The 21,203-nt window shown below is 56.9% G+C and overlaps 3 protein-coding genes across 3 annotated transcripts; 1 reads left to right on the forward strand and 2 right to left on the reverse strand.

Moving 5' to 3' along the window:
- Nucleotides 1-673: 673 nt before the first annotated feature.
- MRPL54 (mitochondrial ribosomal protein L54) lies at nt 674-3,402 on the forward strand. The gene is made up of 3 exons (XM_075545063.1): nt 674-843; nt 1,819-1,984; nt 3,099-3,402. The coding sequence occupies exons 1-3, from the start codon at nt 726-728 to the stop codon at nt 3,229-3,231; spliced, it is 417 nt and encodes a 138-aa protein (XP_075401178.1). The 5' UTR covers nt 674-725; the 3' UTR covers nt 3,232-3,402.
- A 1,401-nt stretch (nt 3,403-4,803) lies between these two features.
- On the reverse strand, nt 4,804-7,281 carry RAX2 (retina and anterior neural fold homeobox 2). The gene is made up of 2 exons (XM_075535565.1): nt 7,066-7,281; nt 4,804-6,289 (listed from the first exon to the last, which is right to left on the reverse strand). The coding sequence occupies exons 1-2, from the start codon at nt 7,279-7,281 to the stop codon at nt 5,951-5,953; spliced, it is 555 nt and encodes a 184-aa protein (XP_075391680.1). The 3' UTR covers nt 4,804-5,950.
- A 3,487-nt stretch (nt 7,282-10,768) lies between these two features.
- Nucleotides 10,769-20,795, reverse strand: MATK (megakaryocyte-associated tyrosine kinase). Its single transcript, XM_075538602.1, has 13 exons — nt 20,724-20,795; nt 20,560-20,619; nt 20,149-20,262; nt 19,932-20,047; nt 19,626-19,845; nt 18,817-18,910; nt 14,195-14,260; nt 13,305-13,404; nt 13,131-13,215; nt 12,500-12,573; nt 12,190-12,385; nt 11,284-11,370; nt 10,769-11,187 (listed from the first exon to the last, which is right to left on the reverse strand). The coding sequence occupies exons 1-13, from the start codon at nt 20,793-20,795 to the stop codon at nt 10,948-10,950; spliced, it is 1,524 nt and encodes a 507-aa protein (XP_075394717.1). The 3' UTR covers nt 10,769-10,947.
- Between the last annotated feature and the right edge of the window lie 408 nt (nt 20,796-21,203).

Raw genomic sequence — 21,203 nt, forward strand, 5'->3', positions numbered from 1 at the left:
TTTCTCAAATATCGTTATGGGGTGACAGATGGAGAAATATGGCGTTGGACAGTATTACAGGGGAGTGCGAGGTGGTGACTTTGGACAAACCCAAACCAGCTGCTTGGGGTCTCTGTTGAAACTGGACCTAGGGCTTAGCAACCCAAGGGTTTAGCAGCACAGGGCTTCCCCAGACTTGAGACAGGTGTCGCTTAGCTGCTGGCTCAGTGGGGGGCTTTACGCCTCTACCATCACTCCAGCCTCAGTTTCTGTAATTATAAACTGGGGGGATAATAATGCTTTCTTCCGAATCGTGGGTATAACACGAAGTCAAGCAGGTTCAGGATTTAGCAACAGGGATAGATGGAATATAGGAAGTCTCCTTGAAGGTTTATGTTTTAGGCTTAATAAAATCAGGACTATGTAGGGGATGGCCTTTAAATAATAATAAAAGCACTAAGTCATGGAAATAACCGCTGCAAGTACCCTCATAAAGAAACCGGGGACGCCTACAAAGGCTTAGGGGAATCGCAATAAATAGGACGGGGCTTCAACAAGTCCGTGGACAAATTCCGTTATTTTTTAATTCCATCTCTCCACGAACTTTTTTCAAGCGTCCCGCGTCGACGTCGATGGTTGGACAAACTACACTTCCCAGAAATCTCCAGGAGCCTACATCTCCCAAGCACACCTTGAGCTGTTGACGTCTCCCGGAAGCGTGCACGTGCAAGCAGTCGGCGTTTGTCATGGCGTCCAGACGGCTGATTGTGACTGCCCGGACCTGGGCCGTCGGGCGGGCCCACGAGCTCCTGAACCTTTGCCCACCCGGAAGGCCCCTCGTCCGGAATTATGCCAAGAGACCGGGTAAACTGGCTTTAAGGGTAACGACGATGGGGACTATGGGCGACACGGGGAGCTGGTACTGCGCAGGCGCGGGAGTCACCGCTCAGTGCGCAAGCGTGCAGCGCCGACGCTCGGCTCCCCGCGCCTGCGCGTTTGTAGCAGGAGCCTTACAGAGCGAGTGGACCGCGGCGCCGGGCTCTAGGGCTTTGATTTGCTAGTGCGCCGGCGTCAGTGTGAATCTGCAGGAGAAGCTGCAGGACAGGGAACAAGTGCGTTTCACTGCGCAGGCGTGGGTCTATAGGCTGCGTTTTTGGAGACCCAAGTAGATAGGTTCGAATCTACTTGCTACCTCTAAATCGTTAGGTCCTAACTCAGCGGTTCTCAACCTGTGGGTCGAAACCCCTTTTACAGGGGTGGCCCAATTCATAACAGGAGCAAAATGACAGTGATGAAGTAGCAATGAACATAATTGTATGGTTGGGGGGGGGTCACCACCACATGAGAAACTGTATGAAAGGGTCGCGGCATGAGGAAGGTTGAGGACCACTGCTAGGAGATCTTGGGCAGATCCTCGCCAGAAATTCGAGGCTGAAACAAAACTCGTTTAAGATATTAGTCACTTAAGCAAAACGAAGGCATACATGGGGTTGCAGCTAGATACAGCCATGCCTGATCTCCACTGTGGAAAGGGGAATATAGGTCTTCAGGCGATAAATGTGTGGCGTAGCCACCAGAGACTTGCTCAGGGGTACAATATGGGACTTGGAAGGTGCGACTCAGTCACTGAGCTGCATCGTTCGGCTATATTTTAGTTTTGAGCCCCAGCGTCATGTCACAGTATGCCCTTGTCCCACTCACAATCATTTTGAAACTAAGGAGGGGGAGCGGTGCCTAACCAGGTCTGAGGCCATGCCAGGAGGGAGAGGACAGCTAGCCTCCATGAAGGGGACAGGGCTGACCTGAGTCCCTCCTTCCTACCCCCACCCCCACCTCCAGTCATGAAAGGGGGCAAAAGTAGCAAGGGCAGCGTGGCCAGCGAGGCCCTGAAGGATCCAGACGTGTGCACAGACCCGGTCCGGCTCACCACGCACGCCATGGGCGTCAACATTTACAAGGAGGGTCAGGACGTCCTCCTGAAACCGGATGCTGAGTACCCTGAGTGGTAAGTGGTTCCCAGGCTCCCCGCAGCCAGCTGCCCCAGGAGGAGGTCGGGGGCACCACTGGGGGGTGGGGGAGCCTGGTCCGTCCCGATGTCTCTGCCTGGGCTGCCCTGTCTGTGAGTGGGCTAAGGGTGATGGCACCCCACCCCTCACCCCGTGCACGATGTGCTTGGATTAAATCTTTCCCATCACCACCCGCTGCCTGTGGGTCGTTCCTTCTCACAGCGACCTTGCCTAGGGTTTCCGAGGCTGAAAATCCTGACGGGAGCAGACAGCCTCATCTTGGTGCCACAGAGCGGCGGGTGGGTTTGAATCCCCGACCTTCTGCTTAGCAGCTCACTGCTTTACCCACTGCATCACCAGGGCTCCCCGTTTCCCTTAAAGGAATACTTCTTAAGCCTTGATTGCGTGCCAGGATTTGTTCTAAGTGCTGAAGCAAAGCGCACCTGCACACACTTATACATACACACACACACACACACACACACACACACACACACACACACACGAGCAAGAAGCTGGCCAGACCATAAACAAATCAGGCAAGTCCGCCAGGTCTGTCCCAGGGGAGTGAGGAGAGTGAGTGAGGGGGTGGTGGGGAGGGGCTGGGCTGCAGAGTCTTAAGGTTTAGGGGAGAGCTTTCCTATGGACTGGGGCCTTGGGGACAGAGTGGTTAGGCCTCTCTGCAGGAGAAAGATGAGGCTCTCTATTCCTGTCGAGAGTTACAGTCTCAGAAACACGCAGGGCCAGTGCTAAGCTGCCCGAAAGGGTCACCATGAGTCGGCATCGACTGAGGGCAGTGAGTTGTTTCTTACCAAGGAGGTCCTCTGAGCTAAGGCCCCCATGGGTGGGAAGGGTCTTGCAGGGGAGGGACGGCCATGCAAAGGCCCAGAGGCAGGCCCAGGCCTGGTGAGTCCCAGGAACATCAGGGAGGCCCGTGGGGCTGGAGGAGACAGGGTGGGGTCCTGGGCAAAGTTCTGGAAGGTTCAGTAAAGTGGGTGGCTCCGGAGGGTGTTACAAGTATCTGACCGAGGCAGGGGTCTGCTCTGCATCCTTGGGACATGGGGTGCTAATTCTCATCCCTTCCATCCCACCGTCCCCTCCCCTGCCCGTCAGGCTGTTCGACATGAACGTGGGCCCCCCCAAGACACTGGAGGAGCTAGACCCTGGGACCCGGGAGTACTGGCGGCTGCTGCGGAAACACAACATCTGGCGCCACAACCGGCTGAGCAAGAACCAGAAGTTCTAGTGGGGGTGGGGCTGCACCCCACGCTGCCTGAGCGCCCACAAACAGACATGTTACGTTCCTGCCAGAAACAGACTTTTCCCTCGCAAACAGGCAACCCCCTCCTCCAGGTTTCTGCCTGCTATGCCCAGGCCAGGACCGTGGGGGGCCAATAAAGACTTTGGGGTTCATGTGGCCAGGGTACACCCGGGTCTTGTTGGAACTTGGGCTGGGTGGGAGCACCACACAGAAGTTACCTGCCCATCCCCTCTGCACCGTGACTGGCTGTGCTTCTGCTGGCCAAGCCAGGTCCTGGCCGAGGACTCGGCCCTTGCAGAGACCCTCTGTCCTCTCTGGGTTCCACCGTACACAGTAGGCCCCCTCAGTGGGGGGAGGGGTGTGTGTGTAGCCACCGTGCAGTGTCACCAAGGGCTTTGTGCCCCGCCCTGGGGGCTCCTAGGCTCTCTTCCCCAAGAATCTTCATCTGTTTTCAATCCCCCCCCAAGTGTGTTGTTGAGAATGTGTTGAATGGATGAGAAGACGGGGTAGGTGGGTGGATACAGGAATGGATGGGTGAGTGGAAGAATAGATGGGTGGGCGTGTACATTGATGGATATGCAGGTGGGTAGGTGGGTTGGCAAGTACATGGATGAAGTAAGTGGATGGATGCTTAGGTAGATGAATAGTTGGGCGCACAGACAGGGTGGGTGGGTGCATGGACAGTTGAAGTGATGGTAAGCAGATGCGTGGACAGGTGAGTGGATAGATGGATGTTCAGATAGCTGAGTAGTTGGATGCGCAGGCAGGTGGCGACTTGGATGTTTGAGTTGAGGGGTGGGTTGGTAAGTAGACGGGTGAAGAAGGATGTCTGGATAGATGAGTAGTTGACTAGGTGAGTGCATAGGTGGGGGTGGGCGTGGCTGGATGCATGGGGCACTGACCATTCACAGAGGGCTTCCCTGCAGTTGGGCAGCTGTGGGTGGAGGAAGGCCACAGGTGTGAGGGTCAGGTGTCAGCAGGGTGGGGAGCCTGAGGGGAGGGCAGGTGGTGAGTATCAGTGTGAGCCTGGTGGACTGGTTGTGAGGACCTGGAGCTGTCTGAGTGGTCAGCCAAGTGGTGGCCTAGGGAGGAAGATATCTGGGTGCACCCAGGCTGCCCCTGGGGGAGGGTCACATGGGGCAGCTCAGGCCTGAGTCATGTCCACCTCGTCCACCCACTAGCTTGGTATCCACTGAGAACCAAGCCTGCAGCAATGCCAGATTTCAGCCCCAGCCTGCACATGTCTATGTAACAGGAGGAGACTTCCCTAAAGCGGGCAGGGGCTGTGACTAATTGTCCCCATGATCGAATGCTCCTTTGCCATGAAGCTGAAAGAACTGGACAGTGCCTGGCTATCAGGAGCAGATTCTTGGAGCAAGGATTCTATGAATGCTGAGCAAAAGGGAGGGGGACAGAGAACAGCATGCTGCATACTCCCGGAATCCAGGTTTTGGGGAGCCAGAGAGGCTGGACGAACTGAAATAATCATTAAACTTTAAACCCAAAATATCCCTGAAGTCTTTAAACCAAACAAAAGCTTAGCTGAATCGGTAAGGAGTGTGTGGTGGAGGAAACAGCACAGGAAAGGTTGGGGAGATGGTTGCACAACTTAAAGATGGTCACCAGTGTCACCAAATTGAAGAGAGGGGCATGACTGCTAAGTCAGTGTGGGGTTGGCTGGATATATGAAGGGCTACCCCCCAAAAAACTTCTTTACAAACCAACCTGATCACCTTCAAAGTACTCTCCCTTACACAGCATACAGTTGTCAAATCTGCAATTCCATTCTTGGAAACATTTTTCAAACATCTGTTTGGATGGCGACAGCACCTCCTTTTGCTTCACCTCTTCTATAAGGGCAAATTGCTGCCTTTTAATGTCCCTCTGCATTCACAGAAACACAAGTCACATGGAGCAAGGTCATGCGAGTAAGGTGCGTGGGGCAAGAGAGGCATGCTGTTTTTGTCGATAACTGTGCACATGACTGCATGAGCAGGTGCATTGTCGCCATGACAAAACCAGTCCCCCGTCTGCCACAAATCAGGTTTCTGTCACACACTGTTACGTGATATTTCAGAACCTCGAAATCGGAAGCTTGATTGACAGTCGGACCTGGTGGGATGAACTCCAAATGCACGTCGATGGTCGTCCAGAAGGAGGTCATTGACATTTCACCTTTTTTGAAATGAGAAAATCACTCATACGCTTGAGTTTTTACCAAAGCGCTGTCCCTGTAAGCTGTGTTCAACGTCACAACAGTTTCTGCAGCATTTCCCCCCAGCAGGAAACAAAACTTCACAGCCGCACACTGTTCATTTATATTGGTCATCACAAAAAAACGAGGTTTGAGAGACGGCTTTTAGGGGAAAATTCACTGTGACCAGGTGTGGCCACTGGATGTGCTAACTCAGAGGAAGTTGCTCAATGATCGCCTATCGGGAAAAATGTGTACTACAAGAGCTCCGCCCAACACAATTCCATTTTTGGAGGGTACCCCTGGTATGCTCACATTCATAATAAAAGGCAGATTCCAGTAGCTTCAGGCCAGAGGGCCTCGTGACCACTTCCCCCAGCTTGGGGTCAGTCTTCCCGGAAAGGCAGGGTGAGGCGTAGGTGGGCCCAGACGGGCAGCCAGACAGCAAACCGGCTCATGACCTTGGCGTGACCGCTCTCAGGGGGGCCCCAGGTGGGGCGGGCACCTGGCTCAAGCCAGCGCCCAGGGCCTGTCCAGGGTCTGCGCATGCTCCTTGGCCAGCAGCCGCAGGGACGCTGCCTCCAGCGGGAAGCCGTCAGTGAAGGCCGGAGCAAAGGGCGGAGACGCCCAGTGGGGCTGCATGGTGGGGCCCGGGCCCAGGAGGCGAGGGAGGCCGGCCACCGCAGGGGCCGCCGGGCCCAGCCAGGGCTCCAGGGGCAGCGGCACGGCCGGAGGGCGGACGAAGGGCACGGTGGGGGCTTCGGGGAGCCTCGGGGCTGCCACAGCCACGGAGCCAGATTCCAGACGCTCCTGGCGCCGCCACTTGGCCCGGCGGTTCTGGAACCACACCTGGGGGCGGAGAGTCTCTAAGGCCCCGCCCACTCACGGCTAGGGGCGGGAATCTCTAAGGCCCCGCCCTCTCATGGCTAGGGGCGGGAGTCTCTAAGGCCCCGCCCACTCACGGCTAGGGGCGGGAGTCTCTAGGGCCCCGCCCACTCAGGCTAGGGGCGGGAGTCTCTAAGGCCCCGCCCTCTCATGGCTAGGGGCGGGAGTCTCTATGGGTCCGCCCACTCATGGCTAGGGGCGGGAGTCTCTAGGGCCCCGCCCACTCAGGCTAGGGGCGGGATTCTCTAAGTCCCCGCCCTCTCATGGCTAGGGGCGGAGTCTCTAAGGTTCCGCCCTCTAAGGCTCCTCCCTCTCAGGCCTGGGGGCGGGGAAATCGCTCATCCTTCTCCACTGCTCCTTCTCCCACCACCCTGCCCGCTGTAATGCCCACATCCAGTCAGCTCTGGAATCTCTTGAATTCAGCCCTTTCCTGCCATCCTCTGCCCAGAGCCCCCAGGCCCCCCAGCATGAAGCCTGAGCCGCTGAGCTGGACATTCAAGGTCCTCTGGATCTCTTCTGTCGCGACATTCTCCGCCTCCCCCTCCCACCCAGCTCCGCAGAAACAGTTCCAACTTGACCTCTGCACAGGCGAGATAAACACCGCTTCTTTCTCCTGCCCATCTGGCGAACTCCTACTTCACCGCCACGGCCTCATCCCCATCAGCCCCTCCTCTAGGAAACTTCCCCAGCATCTCCTGCCTGGGTACAGGGAGTGGGCGGGGCACTGAGGGCCTTCTCACCTGCACGCGCACCTCCGGCAGGTGCACCTTGGCCGCCAGCTCCTCTCGGCTGTACACGTCCGGGTAGTGGGAGGCCTCGAATGCCCGCTCCAGCTGGTGCAGCTGGTACGTGGTGAAGGCCGTGCGGTTCCTCCTGCGCTTCTTCTTGCAGGTCTCCTTGTCTGGCCCCGGGGACCCACCCTCACCAGTGGGCCCCTCAATTGGGCTCAGGAACATGCCTTCTCGTCCCTTGGCCCTCCCCTGGCAGGACAGCAGCAGGCTAGACAGTGGAGTGATAGCAAGAGGGACTGCCGGTGGCAGCAGCGGCAGGGTGAGGACAGGAGACACCCAAGCACCTGCCAGAGAAGTCGTCCCTGTCCACTTTGTCCTGCCATTCGACCTGACCCCTCCCCCACCTCGGGGTCCCCCCTTTAGGGTTCTCTCTCTCTGCTCCTTTCTGTCTCTGGTTATGTCACTGTCTCTATTTTAAAGGTCCTTGGTGGCGCTGTGGGGCTAGGTATTGGGCTGCTAACCTCAAGGCCAGCGGTTCTAACCCACCAGCCACTGCTCAGGAGAAATCTGAGGCTGTCTTCTGTAAAGATCTAGCCCTGGAGACCCAATATAGGATCGTTACAGGTCCGGATGGACTTGCCTGCATTGGGTTGGCTTTGGTTCTGGTCTCTGTCATTGTCTCCCTGGCCCTATTGTCTCTCTCCCCATCTGTGTCTCTCTCAAGCCCCCTATATCTCTCTGCCTCACTCTAAGACCACCCCCACCCCCACCCAGCGAGGGGAAAAGACAGAACACTGCTCCCAAAGGGGTGCCTTCTTACCCCTCAAGCCCTCTGCCCCAGGGGGTCCCGCACACCCACCCCACCACTCGTTCACGCCCTCTGCCAGGCTCACTACCACGCAGCACCCCTCCGTCCGCCAGACCTCTGAGAGCCAACACCGCCAGCCACCACCGTCGCTCCCAGCCTGGCCACCAGTCCCAGCCCGGAGGATTAGCAGAGGTGATTAGTGGAGGGAGGGAGGGAGGTCAGGGCTGGGGCCGCATGTGTCCAGGCTCAGTTACCAAGGGCCACCTCCACCTTTCTGGGCCTCAGCTTCCCTGGCTGTGGAAATGGGGGGCATGCTGGAGACATGTCACACACTGTACCCAGGCATCAGCTGGCAAATGGGAAATGCTCAAGAAATGCCCTTGATATTTGCACTGTGGAGACCCAGAAGTAGCCCCCCTCCCCAACCCGTGGGCTCGCAGCTGTCCATGCGAGTGGGGGTCAGGGTGTGGGAGCTGAGCCTTAAGAGGCAAAGACTTTGCTGGCTCCCATGGACGCCGACCCAGGCAAGGGTCAGGCTGGGGGTGGACTCATTTTAGCTGGCCTTTGACGTAGGAATAGAAGCCACCATCTCTCCACCCAACAAACACCCACTGAGGGCTTTCTTTGTACCAGGGAGCAGTGTGGGTTGCACGGTGGGCCACCAATCACCAGGTCAGGAGTTCCAAACCCCCAGCCCCTCCGTGAGACAAAGAGGAGGCTTTCTACTCCCATAAAGAGCTACAGTCTCAGAAACCCAGAGGCAGTTCTACTGTGTCCTATAGGGCCGCTGTGAGTCAGCATGAACTCGATGTCGGTGAGTTTGGGGGTGTTTTTTCTAGTTCTAGGTACTGTTCAAAGTCCCCTGGGTCGGGGGGAGTAGGGGAAGATCCACAACCAGCAGGTAAACACACAAGAGGACCAGTGGGGGTGGGGGAAATGGAGGGATCAGGTAGGAAGCTTAGTGAAAGAAGTGGAGCAGGAGGGAGTGTGCGTGTGTTTGTGTGTGTGGCTGTAGTGGGTAGGCAGGCGGAATAGGAGACAACAAAAAGGCTGCAAATCCCCGACAAGGTCGAAGGTAGAAGGGAGGGTCCTGGGGACTTATGGCAGGTTGTGGAGTGGGGTAGGACAGGACCAGAGGTCAGGAGGAGGAGCCTGGGAGGTGGGAGTAAGATGAGACAGGTTGGAGATGAGGGTCAGTTTGGGGTTTGGGGGAGACCCCAGGTTCTTGTTTTGGGGGCAAGTGAATGATGAGAATTTCCTAAAGGTACATCGAGTTTCAAGGGAACAGCCGAAGGCTGCCTTGATCTTGGCTGGTCTGAGGAGGCAGGGAGGGCATCCAGGAGATACCCTGAGAGCCGGCCAGGGAAGTGGGGATCCAAGTGCTAAGAAAGGGGTGAATGTGGGGAGCTGGAGGGAGGGCTGCTTAGGGGCTCCAGTCTGGGCGCGGCCCAGGAGACCCAGAGTGAAGAAGTGGAGACAATCATTCCAGAATGTTGGAATTTGGGAGACAGACAGGCTCAGAGGAAAGGTTCATGGATGTGGCCACACCAGGGTGGTGGTGTTGTGTTCAAGTCCACCCGGGGTCCCTCACAAGAAAGGCCTGGAAAACTTCTTTCCAAAAATCAGCTATGGAAACCCGGGAAGCCCAGAGATATACTGACACCTGAGGCCAGGTAACAACAGAGAGAATGGCTGAGATGAATGAGCTTAGCACCTGCGGGGAGTTCCCAGGGACTCTGTGGGGTCTGTATCCCTGCTCAGCCTTAGCTGCCCACCTGTAAGATGGGCTCGCAAGGGCTCTATGGTCAGGGTGCAGTGGAACCCCCAGGCCAGCAGTTACAGGGGGTGGGGAGGGGGGCATTTAATGCCCCTAATGATGTCTTTCCTCTAACACGCTAGAGAGCTGCTTCCTTGCTCAAGCCCCAATTAGCTAATTGGACCTGGAGGGTTAAGCGCCGGGGCAGGGTGGGGTGTGCAGCGGTGTAGGGGGCTTTGGGCGACTTAGCAGGATGCTTGAAGTCTCCAGACGCTGTGTCAGCTCAGACGGTGGATTAGGGGTGTGGGGGGGGGCAGGGCCAAGTGGACAGCTGGGTTAGGTGGGGCCAGGCCACTCCCTGCCCTTCCAGCCTTATCCCCCTTCCCTGAGCCCCAGGAATAGTCATGAAACTGAGGCCATAGGGTGGGCGGGGCTTCATGGGGCCACCCCAGAGGTCAGTGTATGATCTTGGAGTTACATTTCTGCGGTCTGGCTCAGCTGGCGGGGAGGGGGGTTCAGATGAGGATGGGGGTCGGCTGTGGCCTGGCACCCCCAGCTCAGGGGGACAAGCTTCCTTCTTAGTGGCCCTCCAGACAGCCCCAGCACACAGGGCAATGCGCTACCCAGTCCTGCACTGTCCTCACGGTCAGTTTTGGACCAGGTCCTTTTGCTCCACATGGTTTTCATGGACTGGGTTTCCAAAGCCAGCTGCCAGGCCTTTCCTCCTGCCTCATTTGAGTGTGGAAGTGCCACTGAGACCTGGGGGGCATCGCAGGAACATGCCAGCCTCCGCGGACAGACAGACAGTGGTGTCATCACATGAGGGGTAGGAGCCGGGAATTGAACTTGGTTCTCTTGTGTGGATCGGAGCCCCTGGGCTGTGTGAAGCCCAGTGGCCACAGAAAAAAGAACTGCTGGCCGAGTGGATGGATGGGTGGGCGGGTGGATGAATGGATGGGTGGTAGATGAATGGATGGGTGGATAGATGGATGGTAGATGGGTGGATGTTAGATGGATGGGTGGGTGGGTAGATAGGTGGGTGGGTCCAAAGCACAGGTCTGTGGAGGTGGGGCATGAGCCCTCAGGGAGAGAGGGCTCCAGGGTCAGAGAGACACCGACAGCCACTATCCTTGGAACCACTGTCTTTATAGAGGCATCAGTCCTTGCCCTTCCTGGGCTCTGTGGGGTCCATGGGCTGCTGGAGCCCCTGCAGGCCTGCCCTGGAGCCGGGCGGGCAGCGGGCAGGCCGACCCTCCTCAGGCCTGGCCTGCGCTCTCCTGTGACCCCCACTCTCTTGGTCCTCAGGCCCAGGGCCCCACCCGTGGCGTCAGGGCTCCTGGGCACGGGGTGAGGTGCAGCCATCGGCCTCCTGGCCGGCCACAGAGGCCGGAGCACCAGCACTACGCAGCTCTCGGGCGAGCTTCTCGGCCAGCTTCCGGAAGGGCGGCCGGCGGGCGGGCTCGGCCTCCCAACAGCTGCTCATGAGGGTGTGGACGGGGCCCGGGCAGCCCTCGGGGGGCTCCATGCGGTAGCCTTTCTCCACGGCCTCCGACACCTCCTTCAGTGACTGTGGACAGAGAACATGTCAGTGTGAGTTGGGGTTCAGGGCCACGGCCCCCAGGCCCACTCCAGACCCAGCAGCCATCTCTCTGACCCTGCTCACCATCTTGGGGTACGGAGCCCGGCCATAGGAGAAAACTTCCCACAGCAGAACCCCAAAACTCCAGACATCCGACTTGCTTGTGAATTTCTGTGGACAGAGATCAGGCTGAGGGGCAGGCTCCAGCCCCTCTTTCTGCTGGACGCCCCTGGGAAGACTCTCTCTCTCGGCCTTTGCCCCAGACCCTTCCCCTCCACCCCCAGGTGCCCACAGTCCAGCCGAGCTCAGACTCAGTGAGCAGGCCGGCATTTGTCCACTCGGTGTGGTGTCAGAGGTGTCCTGGTGGCTTCACGGGCTACATGTTGGGCTGTTAACTGCAAGGTCAGAAGTTCAAAACCCCGAGCCACACTTCTGGAGAAGAAAGGGCTTTCTACTCCCGGAAAGAGTTACAATCTTGGAAACTCAAAGGGGCAGTTCCACTCTGTCCTACAGGGACTCTGTGAGTCGGTACCGACTCCGTGGCAGTGAGTTTGGTTTGGGTTTGGTGCACCATGGGCCAGGTGGCTTAGTGGGTTATGAATTGGGCTGCTGGCAACAGGTAAGACTTCAAATCCCCTAGCTGCTCTAGGGGAGAAAGAGGAAGGCTTCCTGGGTCCGAAAAGCTTTATTCTTGGTAGTTCGTTCTATTCGGTCCTCCAGGGGCGCTGTGAGTCGGCAGCGACTCAAGGGCGTCAGTTAATTTGTACGTCATTTTTTGGGTGTGGTGTCAGAATGACCAACCGTCCCTGAGTTTATTTAAGAGATGGGAAAACTAAAGCCCAGAAAGGGTCACACTGGGAGGAGCCAGGTAGAGATGGATAGGGAGCAATTACTTACCCAGTGCTCCCCACTTCTTCTGGGGGGTTTCGGAGGGGTCAGATAACGCACCCACGTCCCCCTACGCCCCCGCCCCAGAATGTTGGGGCTCACCCCGACTTTCAGGGCCTCGGGCGCCGTCCACTTGACCGGCAGCCGGCTGGAGTCCAGCCCCTTGCGCTCGACCTTGGCCAGGCCGAAGTCGCTGACCTTGGCCACCAGGTCCTCGGACACCAGGATGTTGCGCGCCGCCAGGTCCCGGTGCACCAGTTTCTTGCCTTCCAGGTATTCCATGCCCTCGGCCACGTGCCTGGGCGGCGGGAGGGCGGGGAGCTCGGGGGTGTCCCCCCCGCACTTCCCCCGCCAGGCTCCTCCTCCCTCCCCACCTCAGTTTCCCCACACCCGCGCTGCAAACCCCACTCACAGCGAAAACTGCAGGAGTTGGGCTGTGTTCACAAGGGCCCGGCCACGCGTCCGCAGGAAGTTCACCAGGTTGCCCTGTGCAGGAGGAGTGGAAGGCTGGGGATCCTAACAGCTGGGGACCCCATCTCACTGGCATCTCGGTCCTGCTCCATTCCGAGTCTGCACCCTTCCAAAACCTCAGGCCCTGCCCCCAATGGCAACTAGCCCACGCCCCAGCACCTCAGGACAGGTCCCCACTGGATCCTCAAATCCTCACCCTCAGGCAACTCAGGCCATGCCCCACCGGGAACCTCAGCCTGCAGCATGGCAGGCTCCACCCACACGGGCATTGACTCCACCCCCGCTGGAATCCCCACCTGTCAGCACCTCAGGCCCCGCCCCCACCGAATCCCCACCTCTGCCAGCACCTCAGGCCCCGCCCCCACCGAATCCCCACCTCTGCCAGCACCTCAGACTCCACACTTGATGGGTTACCCAAGCCACCCAGTATTGCAGGCTCCGTCCCCCTGGATCCTGGCCCTTACCAGAATCTTCACCTCCAATGGCTTCCCAGACCCAGCCCCCTTCAGAATCCTCACCTATTCATAAATTCAGGGATCCCCACCCCCCAGCACTGCAGGCTCGGCCCCCACCTTGCTCACGTGCTCCATGACGATGTAGAGCCCCTGGTGCAGGATCACCCCCAGGAGCCGCACCAGGTTCTTGTGCTGCATCTTCCTGGGGGCCAGGTGGGATGGGGTGGGTGAGAGCGTGGCCAGGACTCGACCCCCCGATTGTCCCCTTTCCCGCCCACTCCAGGGGCTCACGTCATGACCGCTGTCTCGTCCAGGAAGGCTTGGGCTGTCACATCGCACTTGATGTTCTTCACTGCCACTTTCTGTCCCAAGTACTCCCCCTGCAGCACCGCTGGAGGGTGGGCGCGGGGTGAAGATCAGCGAGAGGGGAGGGGGGATGCCGACAGATACAGGACACCCCCCCACACACACACACTGATACTCTGTGTTGCCTGCCCAGCTGAAGCCCCAGACCTTAAAACCCCTGGCTCCCAAAAGCACAACCCCCTAATCAAGGAGAGTGTGAGTTTGCAAACTCCAGCTGCCCGAGGTCAAATCCGGCCCATCACCTGTGTTCCTACATCTCCTGGGCCCAGTGCTTTTTACATTTCTAAATGGAGTGTGCTGGGGCAGGGGGGAAGGTGGGGAGGGTCACACTGAACAAAAGGATGCTATTGTGTGGCATGCAAAAATGATAGGAAATTCAAATATCAGAACCTATTAATAAAGTTTTATTGGCGTCAGGCCACACCCGTTCATTTGCATGTTGTCTGTGGTTGCTTTTTTGTCCTCCCAGTGTAGCGCCAAGTAGAACCCGGCAGAGACCATCTGGTCCACAGAACTGAAAATACTTACTCTGGCCCTTTAACAAAAGAGTTTGACAAGTCTTGGTGGAAGCCAGAGAACCTTCTGGAATAACCATTCCAGGGACTGGCATTCCAAGCAGAGGGGCCATCACATACAAGATGATGGAGGTGTGTCAGACAGGCTAACATCTACCCGGGAGCTCATTCACTCCCCGGCACAGCTGTCAGCGCCTCCATTTACAGAGTGAGCAACTGAGGCTTGGCTGCGCCACTAGTTAGAAAGCACTTGAGTAATATCCCCTCTTCTTCCAGCCTCTACCCCACTCCCCTACTCACCTCCAAACTCTCCCTCTCCGATCTGGGCTCCCAAGGTCAAGTGCTGGAGGTTCAATAACCAGCCGGCTGTGGAGAAGAAGGCATTGTTATGGGGAGACTGGGTCCTGGTGAGAGACTAGGAAATGCCCCACAGGACCCCTGCTATGGTCACATGGGTGGCTGCATTCCCCCCATTCTTCCAGACTCTTCTCCGAGACACACCACTTCCGGTACCAATTTTTAATGTGTTTATAAGTCAGGTAACCTAGATTTGGTTGACTTGGAAAAAAACGGGGGGCTTGCTAGGGGGGTTAAGGGTGGGACTGCCCTTCTGTCCTCTGCTGGCTGGTGACATGGTGTCCCTCCTCTGACCCCATCAGCAGACCCTTCCCTTTGATGGTAACACTTCGGACCAGCCACGAATATACTCAGCACTCACAAACACAAAAATACCACATACATAGAGATGGGATAACAGTTCCAGTGCTGCCATAACCTCTGCCCCACCCATCACCTCTATCCTCCGCCCCCCCCCCCAATCTGGTCATTGGTTCTGCAGCCCCCCTCCTCTCTCTCCAAATCAAGAGCCTTTAAAGTACAACCAGGCACCCACATTTTCCTGGCATGTTCTTCTCAAGGGGCTGGATGTAATAATTCGGTGGGGGGTGGGGGTAAGACATTTGGGTTCTTAGGTGTGATGGACTTGGTTCTGACCCCTAGCAACCTCATGCACAAGAGGAAGGCACGCTGTCTGATCCTACACCACCCCCACATTCATCTGAGTCCATGGTTACCCACTGTGTGGATGCGCCCCCCTGCTGTTCCCTGACCTGCTATACTACCCCAAGCAAGATGTCCTTTTCTAGGGACGGGCCTCTCTTGGTAACACGTTCAAAGTCCATGAGATGAAGTCTCACTGCCTTCGATTCCAAGGAGCACTGTCCCTACTTCTTCCCAGGCAGATTTGTCCTCTACCTGGAAGGGTAACCCACATTGAAGTCCAGAGTCTCTGACCTTCATATCCTCTTTGCTCTTGGCCAGCAAGGTTGTATCCTCTGCATATGACCGGTTGTTAAGGAGCTTTCCTCCCATCCTGATGCCCTGTTCCTTTTCCTATGCATCTCGGATCGAATGACTATGGTGAAAACATACAAGTTCACACACACCTTTCCAGATCTTCAGCGACTGCCTCTTTGGTCAGGTTCCGCAGGACCGTGTCCGGGAATTCCCCTTCTTCACACTATTATCCATAACGTGTTTGAGCCATAGGTCAATAAAACTCAGGTAAACACCTTACCGGTATCCTCTACATCAGCCCCGACAGCTCACATTCCTGACTCTCGGATGAATCCAGATTGAATTTCCGGCCGCTCCTTGTTCTTGTACGGCTGCCGGTATTTTTAAAAGATCTTGAGCAAATGTTTTCTTGCACGTGATGTCAGTAATCTTGTTTGATAAGTCTTGCCTTTGACGGTGCCACCTTTCTTTGGCACAGGTACAAATAAACTCTTGGAGTTGGTTGGCCAGGTAGCCGTCTTCAAAATTTCTTGGCATACATGGGTGGTGCTTTCAGTTTTGCAGCTGTTTGCTAAAAATATCTCAATGGGTAGTCTGGCGATTCCGGGGGCTTTGTTTTTAATCAAACCCTTCAGTGCAGCTTGAACTTCTTCTTTCAGGACTGTTGGTTCTTGACCATAGGTGACCTCTTGAGGTGGTTGAGCATGGCATTTTGGGGTTTTTTTTTTTTGGTACGGTGACTGCGTATTCCGACCATCGTGTCTTTTGAGGCTTCCTGCATCCTTGAACATCCCTCAACACTTCAACTCAAGGCTTGAGTTTTTCTCAGTTCTCTCAGCCTGATAGCACTGATGATCTTCTTCCCTTTGGGGATTCTTTCTCCACGTCTGTGCACATTTCATGATCATGCTTTATTTGGCTTGTGAAATTTTCTGTCCAGCTCTCGACCGTCATCATCTTTCGAGAATGTTGAGCTCTACGTTCAAGGGCAAGTTTCAGAGTCTCGTCTGCCATCCACGTTGGTCTTGCATTTCTTTCCTGGTTTCGTAATGACCTCTGGCTCTCTTCACAGATGATGTTCTCGATGGCGGCCTACACCTCGTCCAGTGTTCAGTCTTTAGTGTTCCATGTGTCAACGTGATTCTTGAGATGGCCTCTAAATTGAGATGGTCTTGACTCAAGGTCGTACTTTGGCTCTAGGACTGGCTTTCATTTTCTTCAGTTTCAACCTGAACTTGCGTAGGAGCCATTGGTGGTCTGCTCCACAGTCATCCGAGACACACCACTTCCGGTACCAATTTTTAATGTGCTCTAAGTCAGGTAACCTAGATCCGGCCTTGTCCTGACCGATGGTATGGAGCTTCTCCATCATCTCTTCCCACAGACAGTGTATGCCCGTGCATCCCATTTGGCCAAGAAAAAAGGTAGTTGCAGTGAAAACGCCAATGGTCCTGCAACGTTCGGTCATGCCTAGCGTTGTTTCTGTCACAAGGCTGTCTTTTCCAACCACGGACCCTCACCCTTTCCACCTTTCAAATTCCATCCACTCGGAATGATCAAAGGAAGCCACAACAGTAGCGGAGTGGTGACGCATCGGGCCGCTAACCACAAGGTCAGCAGTTCTAAACCACCAGCTGCTTCAGAGGAGAGAGATGTGGCTTTTCTACTCCTGTCAAGAATTACAGTCTCAGAACGTCACAACAACATTTCTACCTGGTGCTAGAGGGTTGCTCTGAGTCAGAATCTACTAGGCGGCAGTGAGTTGAGTTGAATAATGATCACTGGATCACATATTAAATCGATTTCAGATTGTAGATGCTGGCAAAAATCTTCTATTTCGTCATCTTTGGCATTAACAGCTAGTGGGTACTTTTGGAGGGGTACCTTATGAGGTTTTTTTTAAAAGTTGTAAAAAAAATGTTGTCCCGGGTTTCGGCACCCAAAAAAAAAATGTTGTATTATTAACTCTTCTTCCCTGTAGGCACATGAGTATGATACCATTATACTTCATGGTAGATCCTGCAATGTTCATTTTGACAGTGGATGAGATGCCACTCCTCTGCAAATTGTCATTGTCAAAATAATCAATGCCACCGGGCTGACGCAGGCTCACAGTGACCCCATAGGACAGGGTCAAGCTGCCCCCATGACTTTCTGAGAGTGTCCCTCTTGACAGGAGTAGGAAGCCGCATCTCTCTCCCAAGGATCAGCTGGTGGTTTTGAACTGCTGACCCTGTGGTTAACACCCCAACGTGTAATCACTATGCCACCAGACTCCTTTCTCAACATAACCAACCACATGATTTTTTAAATTCAAAATGGCCCGGACCAATCTGTTTCAGCGCTCTCATGCCTAGGATATCAATTTTATGTGCTCTATTGAATTTTCTATGACTTCTAGTCTCTCGAGAATCATGCTTCATACATCCTACGTCATGACTATTACTGGGTGTTTTGCAGTTCCTTCTTTTTTCGAGACCTGGGGCAGGTCGGCTCAAACTCCTGCCCTCTAGTCAATCCTGCCTCATCGTGGCCCTCTACGACAGGGTAGACCTGCCCCTGTGGGTTTCCAAGACTGTACCCCTTGATGGGGGTAGAAATCTTCATCTTTCTCCTGAGGAGCCGCTGGTGGTTTAGAACGGCCAACCCCGTGGCTAGCAGCCCAACGGATAACCACTGTGCTACCAGGCTCCTTAGGGATGTGGTGTAGGGGGCGGTCACTTTCATGGAGGAATAACTGCCTGGAAAAGCACTGGAGTGGAGGGAACGGGGCGTGCAAAGGCACAGAGGCAAGCGAGGGACTGAAGAGTAACATGATGGTCCCAGCTGGTGTGGAGGAAGCTTTGGAGGTGGTCTGTGATCAGAAACCCAGGCCAGGGTGGGGGGGGTTCTAGAAGCTGGGGCAGGGGGTACAGAAGAGCTTAAAATCCAGGGAGTGATGGTGGTGGCTATTCATGTAGCTACCTTGAGGGCTGGGAGGGGTTTGTGCCCTAGGAGGAGGGAGGGAAAGGCCTGAGGCAGGGATGGGTAGGGCAGAGGGGTGCAGGCTTAATGGGCGTTAGTGGCCAGAAGCGGGATTCTCACCTTCCGTGGGAAACCTGGGTCTGACTCCCATCCCACGCAACTCATGCACAGTTACCCCCCCCCCACCATCTGTCTGTGGAGGTTCGTGGGTTGCTAGGAGGCTGATCAGATTTCAGCAGCGCTTCCACACTAAGAGTCTAGGAAGAAAGGCCTGGAGACCTACTTGTGAAAACTCTGGATTATGGCGGGCAGTTCCCAACGGATAGTGGGGGCTGAGGTAGGAGGGGGAGGAGACAAGTTCGGGTCCAGGTTCCTGGCTCAGGCGATGCAGGGCAGGGGATAAACTGCAGGGGCAAGGCTTTCTTCACTCACCTGTGCCGATGGATGGCACTGCCGAGCTCCAAGGGCAGCAAGTATCTATCCTTGTGTCCCATAGCATAGCCCCAGGCACAGGTGAGAAGCAGACACGTGCCCTGGGGGCCTGCTCCTTACAAGGCTCTCACATGCCCGTGAACTCAGGAACCAGCCCCCCAGGCCGGGCTAGTGTGGGCAGGGAGCCAGCCTGGTGGTTTCAAAGCCCTTCCGTGGGGCCCAGCTCTTACCCTTAGCCAGCTCCTCCTCTGCAGATTTGGTGCCCTGCTTCCGCTTAGGGGTGACCAGCTTCGTGCAAATGGCCCCCTTCTCCTTGCTGTAATGCTGCAGTGGGGACGGGGTGCGGATGGAAAGGCAGCCGTGAGCCCAGGGGGTGGGGAACCCTGGAGCCCAATGTCCCCCTCCCAGGTGGCTGGTGGACTGGGTGGGCAGGAACTGGGGAAGAGGAGAGCAGTTTGGTTCCCAGGGACTTGATGGGCTGGTTTCCATGGAAACAGGATAGTGTAGAAGGAGCAGGAGGTGGGGGGTCATCTGGCTCATTGTCAACTCCAAGATTCCTGGGGGTCCTCTGGAAGTCACCCCAGTTCCTGATCCCACTCTGGAGAGGGTGTGTGAACTCAGAGGTCCACGGTGGGTGCCTCTGCATTGGTGGACCCCAGGTCTGCCCGCCCTCCATCTCTTCCTTGGGGGTCTTTGTTCTGAGGTCCCTGTATCTTCCCAGCAGATACACAGGGTGGGAGTTTTAAAGGTCTATGGGGGGTAGGGGTCTGTCTCCTTGTCTTTGAACTGGGGGGTCCTGCTCTTGGAGTTCACATGTCTGCCCAGTGGGTGGAAATAGGGGGGCAGTCCCCCTATTTCTGAATGGGCATCCTGGGCCTGCCCAGTCCCCCCACCTTTGCCTTGGGGGTCCCTGGTCTGTCCAATCCCCCACCTCTGCATTGAGGGTGCTGGGTTCTGTGGAATTCCTCCCCCCATCCACTGAGGGTCCAGGGTCTGCTCAGCCCCACAGGTTACCCGGAGACCCCCCGCCTCTGCCCACCTCGACCATGTCCATGAGGTTGCAGAAGCACACGGCCTCATCGATGGTGAGGTGGCCGTCGCGGTGCAGCACGCGGTAGTGGATGACGTCGCGGCCGAAGCTGACGCACAGCACGTAGTCTCCCGGGTGGCGCGCGGACTCCCGCACCAAGAAGAGGCCGTCCTCCGGTGGCTGGAGCTGCTGCACAGCCTCCTGGCCCGAGATCTTGCCGTGGAACCACCTGCGGCCCGGGGGGCAGCAGTGGGCACGAGGATGTGCAAGGGCGGGGCTGGGGCGGCCTCCACCACCCTTCCGGTCCCCACTCACGGCATGAGGCTGAGCTTGGGGTCCGCTGAGAGGGCCTCGCGCTCCCGCAGGGCGCCGGCCGCCAGCAGCCCCTCCTGCCCGCTGGCGTGATGCTTGGCGCGGTACCAGCTCTTGCTCTGCCAGGGAGGGAGGGATGGGGTGTCAGGGTGCGAAGACTCCCTGGCCTGCACCCTGAGTGGACTCACGCACACAGGCACACACCCTTCGGCCCCCTCACCTCGCAGACCTCCAGGATGGTGACCACGTCGCCCTTGCGGAAGGCCAGCTCGCCGGGCTTGGGGCGCGCGTGCTCATATTTGGTGATGCACTGGGTCCCCGGGGCCCAGCGCCTCTGGGGGGACCGTGATGGAAGGGCGCAGGGGGAGGAAGGGGGACGTGGGGTCAAAGTCCAAACGACCAGGCGCCAGAGATGGAGACATTGAAACAGACCCAGAAAGTAAGAGGGAAAAAAAGAACAAGTGATATTAGCGCCGCAGGCCGGGGCCCGAGGGCCCAGGAAGGAGGAAGGAGGGGCAGATCTGATGGAGGGACGTCGGTTAAAGGCCAACCCCCTCCTTCTTTGCAGTCCCCTTGTACCCACCCCCTAGGAGGAAGCTGTGGTCCCAGGGCCCCCGAATGGCAGACTCACCGTGGGCATCCTGGTGCCGATGGCTGGGGGGTGCCAGGCGCGGAGAAAGCGGGGACTCACCTGGGAGCGGGTAGAGACAAGCGTCAGAGACCAGAGCCCAAGGCTGCAGCTTAAGCTGGCTGGGCGAGGCTCTCTCGTTGGCCCTCTGGGGCACTGGCTTTTACCCGGGGGGCTTCTTTAGGGGTGTCACAGCCATGAAGTGTCAGTAAAGGGTCCAGAAAGCCCCGCCCAGCCATGGTCCCCAAAGGAACACGGAGCTGGGGAGACAGCCGGTGGCTAAGGCTGGGGGCGCAGAGCGCCAGACTCAGGTCTGCTTAGCACCGTGGCCGCCCCGCTGATGCCACTGGCGCGTTCCTTCCTCTTTCCAGGGCAAGGAAACCAGGATGAGTCAAGGTCATTCCAAGTATTTCTGACCCCCTGGGCAGAGCGGGGCGGGGCGGGGCAGGGCAGGGCCGCTGCGGCCCGGGCTGGGCTTCCCAGACCGTCAGCCCAGCCTCTCTGGTCACCTCGCGCCCCTCCCAGGCTGGCACGCAGTCTCCTATAAGCCCAGGAGGGGGTCAGCCAGCGTTCCCACCCTCAGGCGCCAGATGAGCCCCCAACTCACCCACTTGGGGCGTCTGGGTATTCGGAGGTGGGGGCAAGCC

The sequence above is a fragment of the Tenrec ecaudatus genome, chromosome 1 (genome assembly GCF_050624435.1).
Source record: "Tenrec ecaudatus isolate mTenEca1 chromosome 1, mTenEca1.hap1, whole genome shotgun sequence".
NCBI classification, from domain to species: domain Eukaryota; kingdom Metazoa; phylum Chordata; class Mammalia; order Afrosoricida; family Tenrecidae; genus Tenrec; species Tenrec ecaudatus.

Coding starts and splice junctions, on each gene's coding strand:
- MRPL54 (XM_075545063.1), top strand. CDS start 726: ATGGCGTCCAGACGGCTGATTGTGACTGCCCGGACCTGGGCCGTCGGG. Junction 844..1,818: donor GAATTATGCCAAGAGACCGG/GTAAACTGGCTT, acceptor CCCCACCTCCAG/TCATGAAAGGGGGCAAAAGT. Junction 1,985..3,098: donor GATGCTGAGTACCCTGAGTG/GTAAGTGGTTCC, acceptor CCTGCCCGTCAG/GCTGTTCGACATGAACGTGG.
- RAX2 (XM_075535565.1), bottom strand. CDS start 7,281: ATGTTCCTGAGCCCAATTGAGGGGCCCACTGGTGAGGGTGGGTCCCCG. Junction 6,290..7,065: donor TGCCGGAGGTGCGCGTGCAG/GTGAGAAGGCCC, acceptor CTCCGCCCCCAG/GTGTGGTTCCAGAACCGCCG.
- MATK (XM_075538602.1), bottom strand. CDS start 20,795: ATGGCTGGGCGGGGCTTTCTGGACCCTTTACTGACACTTCATGGCTGT. Junction 20,048..20,148: donor CCATCCTGGAGGTCTGCGAG/GTGAGGGGGCCG, acceptor CCTCCCTGGCAG/AGCAAGAGCTGGTACCGCGC. Junction 13,405..14,194: donor CGGAGAGGGAGAGTTTGGAG/GTGAGTAGGGGA, acceptor CCCACCCTCCAG/CGGTGCTGCAGGGGGAGTAC.